This window comes from Urocitellus parryii, chromosome 5 (assembly GCF_045843805.1).
Source record: "Urocitellus parryii isolate mUroPar1 chromosome 5, mUroPar1.hap1, whole genome shotgun sequence".
NCBI lineage: Eukaryota > Metazoa > Chordata > Mammalia > Rodentia > Sciuridae > Urocitellus > Urocitellus parryii.
This window is the reverse complement of record NC_135535.1, coordinates 3,767,442-3,784,904: the sequence shown is the minus strand read 5'-3', so window position 1 is coordinate 3,784,904 and position 17,463 is coordinate 3,767,442. Positions and strand designations below refer to the sequence as shown.

At 50.2% G+C, this 17,463-nt stretch overlaps 2 protein-coding genes across 7 annotated transcripts in view; one reads left to right on the top strand and one right to left on the bottom strand.

Moving 5' to 3' along the window:
• Ppara (peroxisome proliferator activated receptor alpha) overlaps nt 1-13,299 on the top strand; it is a 61,619-nt gene extending 48,320 nt beyond the window's left edge. For 2 of the 3 annotated variants that reach the window (XM_026394329.2, XM_026394330.2), the window contains exons 7-8: nt 3,958-4,405; nt 6,029-13,299. In XM_026394329.2, coding sequence (XP_026250114.2) covers nt 3,958-4,405; nt 6,029-6,276 — 696 coding nt within the window. In that variant the 3' untranslated portion in view covers nt 6,277-13,299. Of the gene's footprint in view, nt 1-3,957; nt 4,406-6,023 lie in introns of all 3 variants that reach the window. The other variant, XM_026394332.2, reaches the window with a different exon arrangement.
• Nucleotides 13,300-13,518: 219 nt separating this feature from the next.
• Nucleotides 13,519-17,463, bottom strand: part of Cdpf1 (cysteine rich DPF motif domain containing 1) — a 5,363-nt gene continuing 1,418 nt past the window's right edge. For all 4 annotated transcript variants that reach the window (XM_026394370.2, XM_026394364.2, XM_026394369.2 and 1 more), the window contains 3 exons: nt 16,833-16,945; nt 15,816-15,927; nt 13,519-14,601 (listed from right to left, as the gene is read on the bottom strand). In XM_026394370.2, coding sequence (XP_026250155.1) covers nt 14,464-14,601; nt 15,816-15,927; nt 16,833-16,945 — 363 coding nt within the window. In that variant the 3' untranslated portion in view covers nt 13,519-14,463. The remainder of the gene's footprint in view (nt 14,602-15,815; nt 15,928-16,832; nt 16,946-17,463) is intronic.

Sequence of the window (17,463 nt, the reverse complement as noted above, 5' to 3'; positions counted from 1 at the left end):
TGTGGGCGACATGGACGCCACTTGGGATTGCATAAAATGTCAAAATGTGTTTGAAAAAACACAGTGAAGCAAGGAGACCAACTTCGACACGCAGCTGAGCACAGGTTCTGAAAGTCATTCTGAAAGACATGTCCTCAGCATTTCAGAGTCTGTGGAGTAAAGGTGTCCCCAAGCAGCGTGTCGGGGCAGAACTGCTTCTCCTGATGGATGTCACCTCCTACCCTATTGTGGGCTTGCTGCTGTATTAAGGACAAATATTATATCTGCCCCTTGAGGCATTTTCATATTGAAGAACACAGAGTTTAATACTCTGTATAGGAATTTATAGGCAAGCGCAGCCAAGAGCCTGCTAGTTGTACCCAAAGCAGTTCTACCAAGGATTCACATTTAATTTTTTCCAGACAGACCAGTGGCCTGACTTTTCAATGTCGAAGTACACTTTAGAGACTGATTCTCGTGAGTGATGTCTTTGGGCACCATAGAACCCAGCGATGTGTGATCAGGGACAGTGCTGGGTCAAGTAGGGGCACTCTCTGGTCTTTCCTCAGAGTGGTTTTAGGGAAATTGGCACTTTTTGTCTCCCGCTGTCCAAAATCTGCAGCATGCTTTATTGAAATGGCAGGCTGTGATGTCAGATCTATCATTATAAAAAGCACATTACAGCCAGGAGTGGTGGCACACATCTGTAATCCCAGCTGCTCAGGAGGCTGAGGCAGGAGAATAGCAAGTTCAAAGCCACCTCAGCAACTCCGAGAGGCCCTAAGGACTTAGACCCTATCTCACAAAAAGAAAAGAAAAAGGTACTTAGGGAGTTGGGGATATGACTCAGTGTTTAAGCACCCCTGGGTTCAATCCCTAGTACAAAAAAAAAAAAAAAACTCATTTCAGAATTAAGCACAAGATGCATGGATTTTAAAGATCACCTTACAAGGGGTTGAATATAGCTCAGTTGGTAGAGAGCTTGCCTTGCATGCACAAAGCCCTGGGTTCAATCCCTAGCACCACACACACACACACAAAAAGATCACCTTACAAAACGTTGATCAATTCAGTGTGGCAAACTTTCGAGGGAGTTTCAGCAGAGTTTCTCTTACCAAGCTTTAGGTTCTCGATGTTAGCAACCATTTTTCCAATCAAATGGTTTCCAATTTTACCTGTTAGATGAGGCCTACTTTCTAGAATCCAAGTGATGGTTTTATAAAAACGAATCGAGACAGCATTAGCTCACATCTGCATTCTCTGCCTGTTCCTGAGCGTCTCTTCCACACAGTGCTGTCCTGTGCCGGCTTCACCCGCCAGCTTCACTCTCCAGGGCTGACTGTGGCCGACTTGGAAGTAGTTTTACTTATATATATGATTCTTTAATTTTATAGGTTTATTTTATTAATTTATTTTTATGTAGTACTAGGAATTGAACCCCAGCCCATCTTGGAAGTCTTAATCCCTTCTCAAAGAGGGCCCACCTTTTCATTTTGCTACTTCAAATCACAAAAATTATATAGCTGGGCTTACTCTGGTCCTGTGAGATGCTCTATCCCCACCCCCAAAAAAGTCTCCCCCCTCCTCCCCCTCCCCTCCCCTCCCCCCTCCTCCCTCTCCCCTCTTCCCCCTCCTCCCCCTCCCCCTCCTCCTCCCCCTCCTCCCCTTGTACTCTAACCTCCACTCACCTAGCCTCATTCTGGAAGAGTTGCAGTACACATTTGCCACGGTGAAGATTCTTGGAGGTCCCAAGATTTAACTGCTCTAATTTTTTTTTAAACCATAGAACCACTTTACTTATTCAACACCTTCATTTATGTACTTTAGAAAACAGTTATGGGCCAGGGACGCAGCTGCTTGGTAGAGTGAGACCCAGGGTTTGAGCCCCAGTGACACCAAAGAAAATTGAAAGAAAATGACAGTTATTTGAATAAAGGTAAAGTGGTCTACTAGTATGTTTTCCTGTAATTGAGAGAATATTCCCATTTATCCTTCAAAAATACAGTCTTCCCTCTGTATTTGTGGGGGACTGAGTCCAGTAAGCCAATGGATGCTAAAATCCAGGATGCTCAAGACCCTTATTTAAAATAGGGTAGAATTTGCCGAGAACTTACGCACATCCTCCCATATACTGAAGATCATCTCTAGAGGATTTCTAATGCTTGATACAATATAAATACTATGGAAGTAGTTGTTATGCTGCGTTTAGGGAATAATGACAAGAAAATAAATGTCTGGGGATTGGGGGTGTAGCTCTATAGCAAAGCCCTTGCCTAGCATGGGCAAAGCCCTGGGTTTCATCCCCAACACTGCTGGAGTGGGTGGGGGCAGGGAGAAGCTTGTACAGACTCAGTACAGGCACAAATTTTTTATTTTTATTTTTTTGGGGCACTCAAGCACTGAGCCACACCCCCAGCCCTGTTTTGTATTTTACTTAGAGACAGGGTCTCACTGAGTTGCTTAGTGCTTCACTTTTGCTTCACTTTTGCTGAGGCTGGCTTTGAACTTGCGATCCTCCTCCTCAGCCTCCAAAGCCACTGGGATTACAGGTGTGCGCCACCGCACCCAGCTCAAGTACAGACACAATTTCTTTAGAAAATATTTTTGATCCAATTTTTTTTTTTGGACTCTGCGGATGCAGAATGCAGAACCTACAGATGCAGAGGTCACTGTGTGTGTCTTTCTGGTCCACCCTGTGAATATCAATTCTTTAAATCTGTGCTTCATTTTTTTGTGAAGCATAACTGTGCCCCAATTTTTTCAAAACAATGGTTATCTGGCCTGATGTTTTCCCCCAATACTAGGGATTGAACCTAGGGGCACTTTACCACTGAACCACATCCCCGGCCCTTTTCTTTTCTATTCTTTTTTTTTTTTTTTTTTTTTTTTTTTTTGAGATAGGATGTCATTAGGTTGCTTAGCTGGCTCCAAATTTGTGATCCTCCTGCCTCAGCCTCCTGAGTCGCTGGGATTACAGGTGTGCACCATGGTGCCCACCCATCTGGCCTGTGGTTAAAGTTGGAAAGAGACTGTTTTGTCTTCCTTATTCAGATTTGAGCTATTTGGAAAGTTGGCTTTCAGTTTTGTTGTTGTTTGTTTTTTGAGACAGGGCCTTGCGAAGTTGCCCAGGCTGGTCTTAAACTCGAGGTCCTCCTGCCTCAGCCTCCTGAGTAGCTGGGATTAAAGGCGTGTACCACAGCGCCTGGCTGCTTTGAATTTTGTGCTGAGAATGTGCTCTCACTCACTCACAAGTACAGGTAGTGTCGCCTTTCCTCAGGTGGAGTCAAGTTTTTGTCTACTTCTGCTATCTATAAGTTCCAGTTCTTAAACATCTCGCAGGCAGCCTGCTTGTCCCCAGCCTATCCATGTGTGCTGCAGGCCCACCCAGCAGCCCTCTCTGAGGTTCAACACTGCAGCTCCTGGCGATGCTCGGCAGCCCAGAAATAGGGAGCACTCAGGCTCGGGGCCGGGTGTGTTCAGTGGTGTGTCCAGCCTCTGGCAGACTATTCTCAAAACCACTGAGCTGCTGCTGCTCTGTGCTTCAGTGTGCCAGGTGGGCCCCGAAATGCTGCTGGCCGCACTTCCTTACTGACGTGGTGAGTGTGTGTGTGTGTGTGTGTGTGTGTGTGTGTGTGTGAGCACACGTGTGTGCTGTGGGACAGTCAGATCCCCCAGATGCTGTCATTCCTCCTGCTTGGCACAGAGATGTTAATTCTGGCCAGCAGCTGGTTCATGCCTGTTCTCAGCCTCACCAGACACATCACCCCATGCTGATAACGTGGCTAACCGTCTCTGCTTCCATCGCCAGAACTTTGTTTTAACATCTTTTAAAAAGTGTACACAGTTATGGGGCTGTGACCTGGACTTGGTAGCTCCTCATTGGTTTACCATAACTAAGAGCACCTAGTTATATCAGGACTCAGCACTTAGATAGCTCATCATGACCTGCCTGCCTGATGTGAGGGTCTTTCTTTTCAGCCTTTTGTCATCCATGACATGGAAACGTTGTGCATGGCTGAAAAGACACTTGTAGCCAAGATGGTGGCCAATGGCATCCAGAACAAGGAGGCTGAGGTCCGCTTCTTCCACTGCTGCCAGTGCATGTCGGTGGAGACCGTCACAGAGCTCACGGAGTTCGCCAAGGCCATCCCAGGCTTTGCAAACTTGGACTTGAATGACCAAGTCACTTTGCTCAAATATGGCGTTTATGAGGCCATATTCACAATGCTTTCCTCCCTGATGAACAAAGATGGGATGCTGGTGGCATATGGCAATGGCTTCATAACACGGGAATTCCTGAAAAACCTGAGAAAACCCTTCTGTGACATCATGGAACCCAAGTTTGACTTCGCCATGAAGTTCAATGCTCTGGAGCTGGATGACAGTGACATCTCCCTTTTTGTGGCTGCTATAATTTGCTGTGGAGGTAAGTGCTCGACTTAATCCACTGGTGTCCAGTCACTTACGGGCTCCTCTCTTGAGGGACTTGGTAACTGTCATCCCAGTGCCAGCTTGAGCTCCATTATGTCAAAATGGGCACTGCAAGGGGGGAAGGTGCCTGAGCCGGAGCTGCCACCGAGCAGAGTTACGGGGGAGCCCTGGCAGTGTTGTGTGACATTATGGTGTACACCGTTGTATATTATATAAACATTGATGATGATTTTATGTGCTCCACTGTAATGTGATTATATCTAGCATTATAAGCATATCAGATTTCACTGGTACTATAGGCTGGCATTCTATAGCACTAATTAATATTCAACACAGCTGTTGTTGCTCTATCCATGCTATAGCTAATGTTCTATACAGTGCCATACAGATGTTGGTATGACAGCTGTCACTCTTGGTAACACTTATGCTACTTCACAATGAAAAATACTGGTCATTCGCGGGCAGCTGAGTGTTGCTCTGCCAGAGGAAACAGATCCCAGGCAGGGAAATCGGGCCTCTCTGTGGAGCTGCTCTGCAACGCCAGATTTTTGGCTCAGTGTCATGTTTCTTTAAATAGCCATGTCTCAAGTCTAGGAAAGTCATCCACCTACTGTAAACTCAGCTGACCTTGCCCAGCCTAGGCAGAGACCAGTGGGGGGGGGCAGTCACCCACTGCCACAGCTGTGCTGTCCGCCATGATCTCCTCACTCTACCTGCTGGCATCTGTCTGGGCACTGGTCAGATGGAAGGAGTCCTATGGCCCAGCAGCAATGATGCAAGGGCAGAGAGGCATGCACAATTGATAACTGTCCTTTGTTTGATCAAGACGTAGTAGAAAGGATGATATAGTACTGTACTAATCCTGTGTATCTAGCCATGTCCAGTGAGATAGGTTAAATCTATTAGGTGGGGTTAAAATTACAAGAGAGGTGGTCTGTCTTTTAAATGATTTCTCTATTTAAAACTTAATACTTATATTTACTTTACAAGTAAAAAAAAATGAAGATAAAATTTCCCTTCATTATCCACGCTTGAAGAGCACAGTAAGAGTGGGCCTTCAACCCCCACTCTTACTATGGAGTATCCCTGCTGGATGTGAATGGGGAGTGTTTTCTGGACCAAGATCAGGACTCATGGGCTGAGACTGTCCAGGGGAGTCCTCCGCCCTCCAGGTCTCCTCAGCATCCTGTCCACCCCAGCCTCATTCATCTCCTGCTCTCCTCTTTCACCTGAGTCATGTCAGAAGGTGCCTGTGACCAGCCTAAGTCCCACACAGTCACTGCTTCTTCTCTGGGGGAACTTGAGGCTGGGAGAGAAGTACTGCATTCCTGTGCTACAAGTGGTCGCCTGCCACTACGATGTGCCACTGCTCCCGAGGCTTTAGTTCTTTTCCCTGACAGGTGTTAGTCAGGCAGATCCAAAAGAGGGCCGCCTGCAAGGGGGGACTGTGTACTGGTTGTGTGACTACTGAGGAATTACTCATTCCTGTCGTCCTTATTGGGTCCTAGTCAGGCTGACATCTGAAGGCCGCGTGAGGTAGGAGTGTCTGGTCCCCAGGCTGATAAGCAGTTATGGGATGATTATTTACTTGAACATCTCTCTCTTCCTTCGAGAACAGACCGTCCTGGCCTTCTCAACATAGGACACATTGAGAAAATGCAGGAGGGCATTGTGCACGTGCTCAAACTCCACCTGCAGAGCAACCATCCGGACGACGCCTTTCTCTTCCCAAAGCTCCTTCAAAAAATGGTGGACCTCCGGCAGCTGGTCACAGAACACGCACAGCTCGTGCAGACCATCAAAAAGACAGAGTCGGATGCAGCTCTGCACCCTTTGCTGCAGGAGATCTACAGGGACATGTACTGATCTCTGTGAATGCACAGCAACCACTTTTCAAGGAGAAATGGGAGCAGCATGGATTTGCACAGATTTCCAGCCTTTTAGTCTCAGACACTGGGAAGCCTGAGGGCTGGGTGACGGTAATGCTCCTCTTCACAGCTTCCCCTTCTCCAGCAGTACATCTAAGAATGTGCCTAGCACTCAGGCGCTGGCGACAGGGTGAACAGTCCGCACTTGGAGATTAAGGGGAGTGATGGTACAGGGTCTGATTTTCACCAGCCCAGTGTTAATCGGTGCACATATCTTTATATCACATTAGTAATTTGCCATTTGATTAATGAGTAACCTCAAAATACCTGGTCTGTTCCCTTCTTCCCACCCTTTTGACTGTTGTACTCCTTTATAATTTGGAAAACTAATCAGCACTTTTTAACATTTATAATCCTATAAATCTAGATATAGCCAAAGGTTAGATATTTAAAACGCAGTGAAATATTTATTTGGAAGACTTCAGTTCCATTTCCTGAATTGGAAGAAAGACAGTGGGCTGGTTTTTAATCATAGGATTGAGAGTTTTCAAGAAGGATTTGATGAGCTATGGAGATCTAGCCATTGTGTCCTTTTGGCTCACCATTTTCATGGTCACAAATCATACGTTGAAAAGCCCATTTCTGGGTGGGTGTGGATGATCCCAAGACCCCCGGTGGGCTGAGGCTGGTGTCTGGTGAGCAGGAGGGGCCCTCGGGGAGTGTTCTCCCCACCCCCCACTCCTGTCAGCCTGCATTCAGTCAGGCTGTTTGCGTGTGTGAGATCAGTTTTAGGGACAAACTGACGACTGTTGTGTCCCTCTGGCCCATTCGGCAGTCCCTTTGTCATTTCTTGCATTGCCTTTTAAAATATGATGGTTAATTTTTTTTAATTGGAGAAGCTTCCTGGAGTGAAGATGAGGCAAATGTGCCTTTGTCACCTGGGCAGGGTGGTCCTGGAGAACAGGGCAAGGTGTGGTGTCCTGCATGGGACAGTCCTGCCTGCTCTCAGATTTCGCCACGGTTGGGTTTTGTTTGGTTTTACTAAAGACCTAGACAGGCAAGGCTTCTGTTCCTACTACCTATGTGAGGCAGTGTTCTCAATGTCTAAAACATTGGTTTTTGCCTGTTATTTGTCTAGAAACTACAGCCCTGGAGGCCCTTCCCTCTGTCCACCAGGCAGGTGACGCACATGGAGAACATCCGGCAGTTGCTCCAGCCAGAGCTGGGCTGAGCCTGCTGTCACTGCCTCCTCTCCTCTCGGGGTTGTGCACATCTAGGCCCTGGCTGGATCCTGTGTGCCACCCCCATCTCTAGGAAATTTGGTTTTTCTGAGGTTAGTAGTATTTGTTATTCAAGAATGAGTAGGATTGGTCCTGATAAAGTTCCTGGGGTCAGCACTGGGAAAAGGCACCCATAAAAAGGACTGGGGATTTCAGCTAGAAAACAAGTGAAAATTTTGGTTCAAACATCCTTTTTAAAAATTACATTTATCCCTATCTTTTTTCTTTTTTAAAAAATATGATCCAGCTGGGGATGTGGCTCAGTGGTAGAGCACTGGCCTATCATGTGCGAGGCCCTGGGTTCAACTTCCCAGTACAAAAACAAACAAACAAACAAACAAATAAATAAATAAATAAAATATGATCCAAAGGATCTGTTGACCACCAGCAGTCTGCCCAAGTGTCCTAGGAATCAGAAGTCCAGAGAAAAGTATTTCCATGTCTGGTCCCACTCGAGGGTTGGCCTCACTGGGAGGGAAGCCAGCCTTCAGGTTGCAGGGCACGGCGAATCAATGTTGCTGCCTATGCGGAGAACGCCCACTCTGAGACGCCAAGGCTGCAGTTCATTTCCTTGGTTCGCTTAGGCCCAGCAAGGTGACCAGTGACATCCCCAGTGGAGCTGGAGACCCAGACCCCTGCCCAGAAGTCACCTGACATTGTCCACCTCTGCTAATAGGAAGGAGAATCACATGTCCCATCTCAGTATCAGTCCCTAATGGCCACACAATGCTGAATGTCTTGGATCACTTAATCAAAGATTTCTCAGGGTATCAATGATCCAGTCTGGATGATCATGCACTAGATGGCAGCACTTCAATAGGAGCAACCAAGAATGCACTCACTGTTTGCTAGGTGTCACTGGGCATCAGCAAAAAGTACAGCAGAGATGTGTGACAGGTCAGGAACCTCTAGACCACATGGGTGGCACCCACTTCCTCAGGCAGCAAACAGAAAATCTCCAACTTGCCCAGTTCTTCATTTTCTCGCCTTTGAACAGTAACAAGTGCCAGACTCCCAGAGACTGCACATGACCCTTGTGCCCCAGATGCTGAGTAGAATAAGGCACAAGCAGGGGTGCAGCTGAGATTGTGGGGCTCACAGCCAGATGGGACCCTCTCTGCTCAGTGAGTCCCTGTTCTCCTGCCTCCCGGTGTTCCAGCAGAGCTTCTGGCACACTGAATTTTGTACCTACCATCCTTGGGAAACCTGGGCGCCTGAGGCACCAGGTCGACAGGGTGAGTGCAGATCGTCTCAATTAGAGGCTCCAGTTATGCCAGCAGGACTCACAGCAGTGCCATCCTCAGAGCGCCAGCCAGCAAGCCAAGCTGGTCCTTTCTTCCCACCTTGCTGCCTTCATTGATAAATTTAAAGCATCTTCCTAAAGAGTGTGTGCCCACACAAATGAAATTCAGTGTGAAGTGGGTAAGAAAGAAACCCAGGACTTGGCACATTCAAGAATGCACCAGAACTGTCCCTCTTCTTAAGAGCTATGAAGGTACCTTTCTGCTGGTGCTGAGGCCCTTCTTAACACTGGGCCATTTAAGACCCTAAAGGAATGGATCACCTCTGGTATCATGTGGAGGGTCCAGGGACAATGCAGCATCCCCAGAGAGGCCTAGAACCCCAAGGCACTAGGAAAATGTTTGACAGAAGAGACAAGTGAACGACTCAGTTGGCAAAAGCCTCCTGTTCATGGAGCAGCTACCTCAATAGGCGTGCCCAGCCCCATTGCTGGAGCTAAGGCGGGCAGAAGCCTTGGCCTTTCCGGCATCTCTATACCAGTCGGTGCTGTCAGGGTTCCTTGATGGCTCACACACCTCTGACTGTCGCACACAAGGAGATGGCAGGCTGTATGACTTTCTAAAGGCAGTTCTGTTGTTTAACGGAAGTCTTAAAAGAGGTCCATGTGCAACAGTTACTGCGCACACCTAGAGAAGCTAAGACTGAGCAAGACTCGGCGGCCCTGCTGCAGGAGCCCTCCCTCCTGTTGACCACACACAGGCCCTTCTGTAGGAGAGACCCTGACAGACACCTCCCTCTGCTGTCACTTGCCTCTGCATTCCTCTGACTCCAAGCGGTTCCCATTGTAAGCCCCTTCTCAACCTACTGTGACACGGGGCGTATTTGCTACTTAGCAGCCAATACATAATAGAGGGGAATTTTTGTCCTGGCCCAGTGGCCACAGGTGTTTGTGTTGAATCTGGTTTAAAGATGGACCCGTTGTTTCAACCGGAAAGTCTATGCTTCCAGCTGAGAGTGGCATCTTGTCAGAGGACCTCTGGCCCCTTCGAAGGACTTCTTCAACCCGTGTCCTCTCAACATGCTCAGCACCGAGCCTGCAGGGCGGGCTCCCGTGGCCTCCTCCCTCTGCAGCCCCTGGAGGGGGCAGATGCAGAATCTGCCTCCATTTTAAATGGAAACATCCAGACTGGGGAGGAAGGGTGTGGTGCCTGTCCACCTTCTCCGCCTCCTCCATCTTACCAGGGACAACAAGCTAGCTAGAGTCCCCTGAGTCTCCAGGACCTGGGAGGTCGCCTTTGCTCAGCCCACGTTCTTGCGGCTGAAGCTGCCGACTGCGGTGGCCTGGGGACTTGAGGCAGTGCCCTGAGGAGTTACCTCATGAGTCTTCCTCTAAGTTAAGGATGTGGTGTAGACTCAAGATAGGCAAGGGCATCATACTTTCTAGAAGTTGCAAGTCAACTTGATGCCACTGAGCTGATTATGTCCCAGGACACTTGTTTCAGTGTGATGCTGGCACTGCCATGTGTGTGGGGGGGGGTTGTCTTTATGCTTGTCACTTTACAAGTAGCACTAGGATCTGGGCAGCTGCACAGGCACACTTCTGACCAATGAGTCGTCATCACAGGGGACTTGCATACCTTCCCAGGGACAGGGACAGTGGGAGCTGACAGCCTAGCCCATCTTCAGACATCACGTCCACAGATATTACAGAGAAAGCCCTAAGGCAGCTTGGTTTTGAGCAGCAAACAAAGGGTGGTGACAGATAGGTCTGCATCTGCCTCCGCTATGCTGGTGACAGCTGGGGACCTCTTACCAAGGGATCTTGTACATCACTGACTCATCACCTGGTCTTCCTCCAAGTCATGTACTCCTCCAAGACCTTCTATCTAGAAATATCAGAGAGCTCAAAGGTTGGTGTCTAGGTTTTTTCTGGGACACACACACATACACACACATAATTAGGTGCCATTTTAATAGAATTCAGGAAAATTCATTGCCACCCCCCCCACCCCGCCTGTGAAGCAGACTAGGGTAGGAATTAGAGCAATAGATTTGGTCTGGCTATGAATGTAGGAGGCCATTTTATTTCTTTAAAGTCACACTGAAATGTGAAATTGGAAATTTTGTTTGAAAACAGATACGGAGCCTTATGCATGCTCTGGCTTAATGACACACAGTGCTGTCCCTGGGGCACCTCAGTGGGCCGCAGCGAGTTCTCAAACTTTACTTCAGCAGAGCTGCAGGCTCATCAGAAAAAGGTGGTGTGTGGCCCCTCCTGAGAGGGCAGGGAGAGGCTGCTGTCCCCTTGCGGGTAGCCCCAGGACCCCTGAGGCCTCTCAGAGCTGGAGTCCCCTGTTAGCCGCCCACTTGCTTCTCAGAGTCTCAGTCTGAGACAAGGGAAACCTAATGGGTTCCTTTCTCCCCAGAGAGCCCCTCCTGGGAGGGAAGCCGGGCTGCCCCCCAACCCCCCACTCCCGTGGTCCCACTGAGATACACGTTGCCAGACCCTCTCCGAGTTCTCAGCCAGCGAGAACGACCCAGTGGTGTCCATCCACGTCGCAGTGGGATCAGGGCACCTGACCACGACCAGCAATTAATGGCCCTGCAGCTGTTGATGGCAAAGAGAAACAAGGAACATCCATTTTTACTTCACAGACAGTGCAGTGAGACCTGTGACGTTCTGTTTTGTTTTAAAGTTTGCCAGTCGGCTAAACAGTGAAAACCTCCAAGGTTTTTTCTTGAGAAGAGAGGCCAGCCTCCTGCTCTCACTGTCTTCCCCGCCATCACAAGTCCCTGAATCTGATGAACTGACACGGCACCAAGGACACCAGGCACAAGCCAGCCCTGGCACCACCGTGATGCTGCCTAGGACAAGCGGTGAGGCCAGCGGCAGGGGTGTGTGAGCTGCCGTGTCCCAAACTGCAAGGGACCCTCTCTCCACTTCCCCAAACCCCTGGGGCCTCGCCTCTGCCTTTAGTCAGCGAGGATGGGCTCTGGCCCTGGAGATCGCCCAGTGGCTGGCCTTCTGGAGAGTCCATCACTTTTGGAAACTTCATTCATTAAAGACACAGTCAGTTCCTTTTCCAGGCCTAAAATGAAATATACCTCACAATAAGTGAACACCACGTAATGCCCTTCTTGGTAAGGTTACAGTATTACTCATCTTGAATGCCACTACCTTATCAACACTGTATGGTAAAAAGAATCACATCAATAGCTGTATCTTAAATACTGTGACTTGAGTTTTCAAAAAAATCCCAATATAGCCAGCGTGATGGCACACACCTATAATCCCAGAGGCTTGGGAGGCTGAGGCTGGAGGATCACAAGTTCAAAGCCAGCTTTCGCAACTTAGCGAGGCCCCAAGCAACTCAGGGAGACCCTGTCTCCAAATAAAGTATTTAAAAAAAAAGGCTGGGGATGAGGCTCAGTGGTTAAGCACCCCTGGGTTCAATTATTTTTTTTTCAATTTCAAAAAAGAATACAAACAGCTAACTTGCAATCATACATCTAACAGCAAACATTTGGTTTGTGATGTACATGCTTAAAAGGCTGACTCGTGAACCTACTGAAAATGAAGCTGAGACAAAACAATCGAATTGCAATTGCACGCGCACACACGCACACCAGTTTTTCTCTTCTGAGCCATGCAGGCTTTATCTCAGTGTGTAGATCCCCCTTCAGCATCCCCTACATGCAGAAGTGCAAGTCTGTCTTTATGCATTTCTACCAGCAAAGCCTCCACAGACCCCAGGTTGCAGGTCACTTTGTACTAGTGTTCTGATTGGACCATTATGTATTCCTGCTTGGTAAACAGCTCCTGCTCTTCAGGGCACCACCTATGGATTACTACCAAAGAGCTCTAGCCATCTGGAACACTCTATTGTTTGCACCTGCAGGTTCTATGGTGGCCTTCGATGGCCCAACCAGAAGCACAGAGCCTAGGAGCCTCCCACACGTCATTTTCAGTTTCTTGGCCAAATTTCTTTGTGGTGTATATTTTTGACATCCACAGGGATCCACCGTGCTCTTATGCTAAAGCCCCGGGGAGAGGGTTTGCCAGTCACAGTTACCGCTCCTATGTGCCTCTCGCCCTCACAGTGCTCGGGCTCAGAGCCCTCTCCTGGCTCTAGTAAATGCAGCAGTTTCAAGTTGGAATCATCAAGCTGGCTCCAGGGTCCTCCCCAGGTATGGGAACATCCAGGACCTCAGGAATCCAGGGTGTGCACAGGAAAGCAGGTGTCATTTTTCTAGTCATGGTAACTGATTGGTTCCAGGTAATTTGGAAATGGCTATAGCATGACCTTGATTTTTTTAGATCTTGGGTCTTCACTTTCCTCTTAGGAGAGTGAACTGACCACACTCGTTGATCTGTTTCCTGAATTCATGGGAACTTAGGTTTGGAATGTCCTACTGTAAGACTGGTGAATGTAAAAGGTTAATTTCAGGGCACAGTTTTGCCTTAATGGTTTTAAAAAATAAACTATTTTTTAAGATTACCCAGTGAGTCCTGAATGATGCTGTGATTAGAGCTGCTCTGTATAGACCAAGCCCAGCTGGGTCTGCTCTGGGCCTGCCCTTGCTGGAGCTCGCCGTCACCACAGGGTCACCCTCTGCCTTGCAGGACAGAATGGATCTAGGACAATGTGGCCCCAGAACATGACATCCATGAATCTGAAGTACACGAAACAGGAAGCTTTTTTTAAAAATATCTTTATTTTTATGTGGTGCCGAGGATCGAACCCAGTGCCTTACAAGTGCAAGGCGAGTGCTCTCACTCGAGCCACAGTTCCGGCCCCTAGGAAGCTCTTAAATAAAATCCAGTGTACACATCAGTCAAAGATCTTTATATCTCACCCAACTTGATGGTCTGCCTTGCCGTGGTCACAGAATAAGGCAGCAGTTCCTGCCTCTGAGACTCTAAGCAGACATGGGGACCTCTGGGAGGCTGTGGGACTAGAGGGCTGAGTGCAGGGTGGCGAGGGGTGGCGTAAGGGAAGGAAGCCAGTGTTCCTGACCTGAGAGTGCAGGGCAGAGCGTGCAGCGGGGCCCGGGCTGGAGGCAGCCTGAGCAGCTGGAAAGCCGACACTTCGCTTCCTGACACCCCCTCCACTGCCTGTCCATGATGTCTTGCCCAAAGTGTCCACAAAAAAACATCTTCACACTGCCATCCCAGAGTGCCTGTGGGGACATCCAGTCTCCAAGTGTCTTGTGGAAGAATTTCTTTTCAGAGCATTGGTGGGCTCTTCAGGTTCTCAGTCATGTTGGTAATGGGCAGTGAGTGGTCAAGATGCAGGACATTTCCAAGCTTACATAAGGATGTAAAGAAAAAATCCTGTCCCCCAGACCTGCTGCTGTGCATGAAGGCAGCCTCGGAGAGTGACTTCCTTGTGCACAGATGGCAGCGTGGTCCTCCACCATGTTCCAGGCCTCATGTGTGCGCCTCCCGGGCTACCAGAGCTGCCCAGTGAAGGGAGTCTCCCTCTCACTCAGAATCCTCAGCCCTGGGGGCAGCTCCGTAGCACTAGGCTGGACCCACAGGCTGTCTGCTCCACCTCCTGGCATGGCTCTTCCACTCCCTTGGGCTGCAGATCCTGCTCCCTGCCAGGCCAGGAGCTCTGCGCAGGAGGCTGCTGCCCACTTGGCACAGACTGCACTCACATTCAAGGACAGGGCTGGCTTGAGGGCCGCTTAGGACCTTTCCTTTTCTCCACATCTTGCTGGATTTCCCGAGGGAAGGCGCTGATGTTGTCCTGGACACAAGGGAGGCAGAACCTCCTGCTGTAGAACAAGCTGCACTCCTGGGGCAGGGGAGAGGGCAGTGAGCGGCCTGGACACTGCTGCTCCTCCAGAGCTGCCAGCGGCCCCCCACAGGCACAGGGAGGGCGGGGGCCACAGCCAGAGCAGCAAGAGCTAAGGGTCTGGCAAGGCATCCAGGAGGCAGGGGGTACGGGGGAACAGATGCCAGGCCTGCCCTGCTCCGTCAGAAGTAAAGCCCACCTCGGGCTGGAGTCCTGTGTCCTCGCTTGGTTATCTCAGCAGGACAGGGCCTTGGCAAGTGCCTGTGCCAGGAGCAGCAGGGGATGAGAGGGACAGCCCCACAGACCTGAGAGGCCACCAATAAGTGACTGGTCTGGGCAGGAGGCCAGACCTTCCCAGCCACGTCCACTCTCCTTCATGACCCTCAATACTATAACTGCTGAGATTCCCCCTTGCACCCAGCTCAGGACACTTCCCAGCCCGCTTTGCAACTGGGTATGGCCATGGGGCGAGTATGGTCCGGGTGTCATCATGAGTATGCTACCTCCTGATCATGCCCTCCAAAGGAAGGGACATATGCTCCCTTGTCCATTCTTGCTAGCTGGGTGATGGTAGAAGCTGCAAGATCCACAGTGGACCCAAGTGGATGTTGTATGTTGATGATAGCAGCACAGTCCACCCAGCAAGGACTGCCTGGCATAGACTCATATATAAGAAAATGAGTAAATAACTGTATCTCTTGTTTGGACCACCCTATTTTGGGGGTCTCTCTCCAGCCCCTTAGCACCATGGCATATGCCTCAACTACTAACCAAATTGCCTGAGTTCTTGGAAGCAGTCCTTTGCCATGGAGATACCCGTGTGGGCCACCTCCCTTCTGCTCACCTGCTCTCCTGTGCCTCACCCTCCACCACCTCTCCTGACCCCTGCCTGTGTAAGGCTCAGCCACGCCCTCATCAGCCGACCTTGAGGGGTGGGCTGGTGGGCTGGTGCAGTCTGTATCTCTTCCCTCTTATGTGCTTTGCTCTGTGGCAGATGCTCATGGACTTCTCAGCCTCCAGGACTTCTCTGGTCACACTGGCCACATGCCAGTACCACAGTGCAAGGATCTAGTTCTACTCCTTGTCCAGGCCAAGACACTCCACCTGACCCTCACCTGCCCTCCAACAAAGGCTTCCCTGGCTCCACCTGTGCGGGGCGGGCCCCCAGATCCCCACAGTGAGGACAGGCAGTCCTGGCCCTGCGGCTTACCCACCGGACCCACACACACCAGCCTGCTGCATAAGCTGCACCGGGACCCAAGGACCAGGAATCTGTCTGTGCCTGAAGTGAAGGGGTCCTTCATGACGTAGCTCTCTTCCAGCAGGCTGCAGGAGACAAGCCCAACCTAAGCCAGTGGACACCAGGCTGTGAGCCACAGCACTGGCTGTGCAATAGGGGACCTGCTGGGACCTGCACCCCTGCCTAGGCTCAGCAGAGGAGGGACTGTCCACCTCTGCCACAGGGTAGTGACAGAATGGCCAAGCCACTGCAGGCCAGGAGAGAACTGAGACCTGAACCAGTCTTGGTCTACACCAGCCATCCGTGTAGAGAGAAGTCCTTTTTAGTAACAAGAAGGGGGGCTGTCCCAGTGTGCCCCAACCCCAGTCTCACCACTGGGTGTGGGCACAAGGCTCCCCCAAGCTGCCAGCTCTCACACCAGCAGGGTTACATGGTGACACAATTCCTGGTCAGCAGAAGAACCACAGCTAGAAGAAAGGAGCCTGGTGCCCCTGCCACTGGGCCATGGTCGGCTTCCCCATGTAGCCTCTGATTTGAGACATGGAAAGGTCAAAAGCAAGTGCTAGACCAGGTCCACTCTTGGTTGCTGTGGGCAGACCCACAAGCGGTGGTCCTCAGCACTCACGTCTACCGGGACAGCAAGGAAGACGGTGTCCCTCCCAGGAAGTAGCACCAGACAACAGGGCATAGCCCCAAATGATGAGGCCACCATGGCTTCTGTTGCCCACTGCTGGGATGTTTCAGCGTAGCCACACATTCTACCCCGTGGCTGGAACAGTCCTTGAACCCTGGGATGTGCTAGGAGGAAAAGCCTGGGGGCTGGACATCCGAGAAGCCCTCAAGTCCTGCCTGGGCCTCTACTGGTCATACCCGAAACACCCAAAGCCTGGGCAGGAACAGGCTTGAGGCACAACACCCAAGCCAGGTGTCAGACTCAGGCCCAGCATCTGCCAAACCACCCCGGGCACTGGCTCCCAAAACATGTACTCACACAACAGCCTGGGTGTTGGGGGGCTTCTGCCCCACATAGCTGTATGGAGCTGTCACAGAGCAGAGCTGGCACTTGAACACACCCAAAGGACAGCACTCTGCCTCAGATGCCATCTGCAAGATGAAAAGACAGGGCATGTCACTTTCTATTATAGTTTGGATGTGTTTTCCCCCGAAAGCCCATGTGTGAGACAATGCAAGAAGGCTTGGAGGAGAAATGATTGGGGCATAGCCTTAACCCCATCAGTCAATTAATCCCTGATGGCATTAACTGAAGTGGTAGGTGTGGCTGGAGGAGTGGGAACTGGGGTGTGGCTTTGGGGTGTACATTTGTATCTAGTGAGTGGAGTCTCTCTCTCTGCTTCCTCATGATGTGAGCTGCTTTCCTCTGCCAACACTCTTCTGCCATGATGTTCAGCCTCATCTTGAGCCCCAAGATTGGAGAGTGAGAGAGAGAGAGAGAGGAGAGGAGAGGAGAGAGAGAGGGAGAGAGAGAGAGGAGAGAGGGAGAGAGAGAGGAGAGAGAGGAGAGAGAGGGGGAGAGAGAGAGAGGAGAGGAGAGAGAGAGGAGAGAGAGAGAGAGAGGAGAGAGAGAGAAGAGAGAGAGAGGGAGTGGAGAGAGAGAGTAGGAG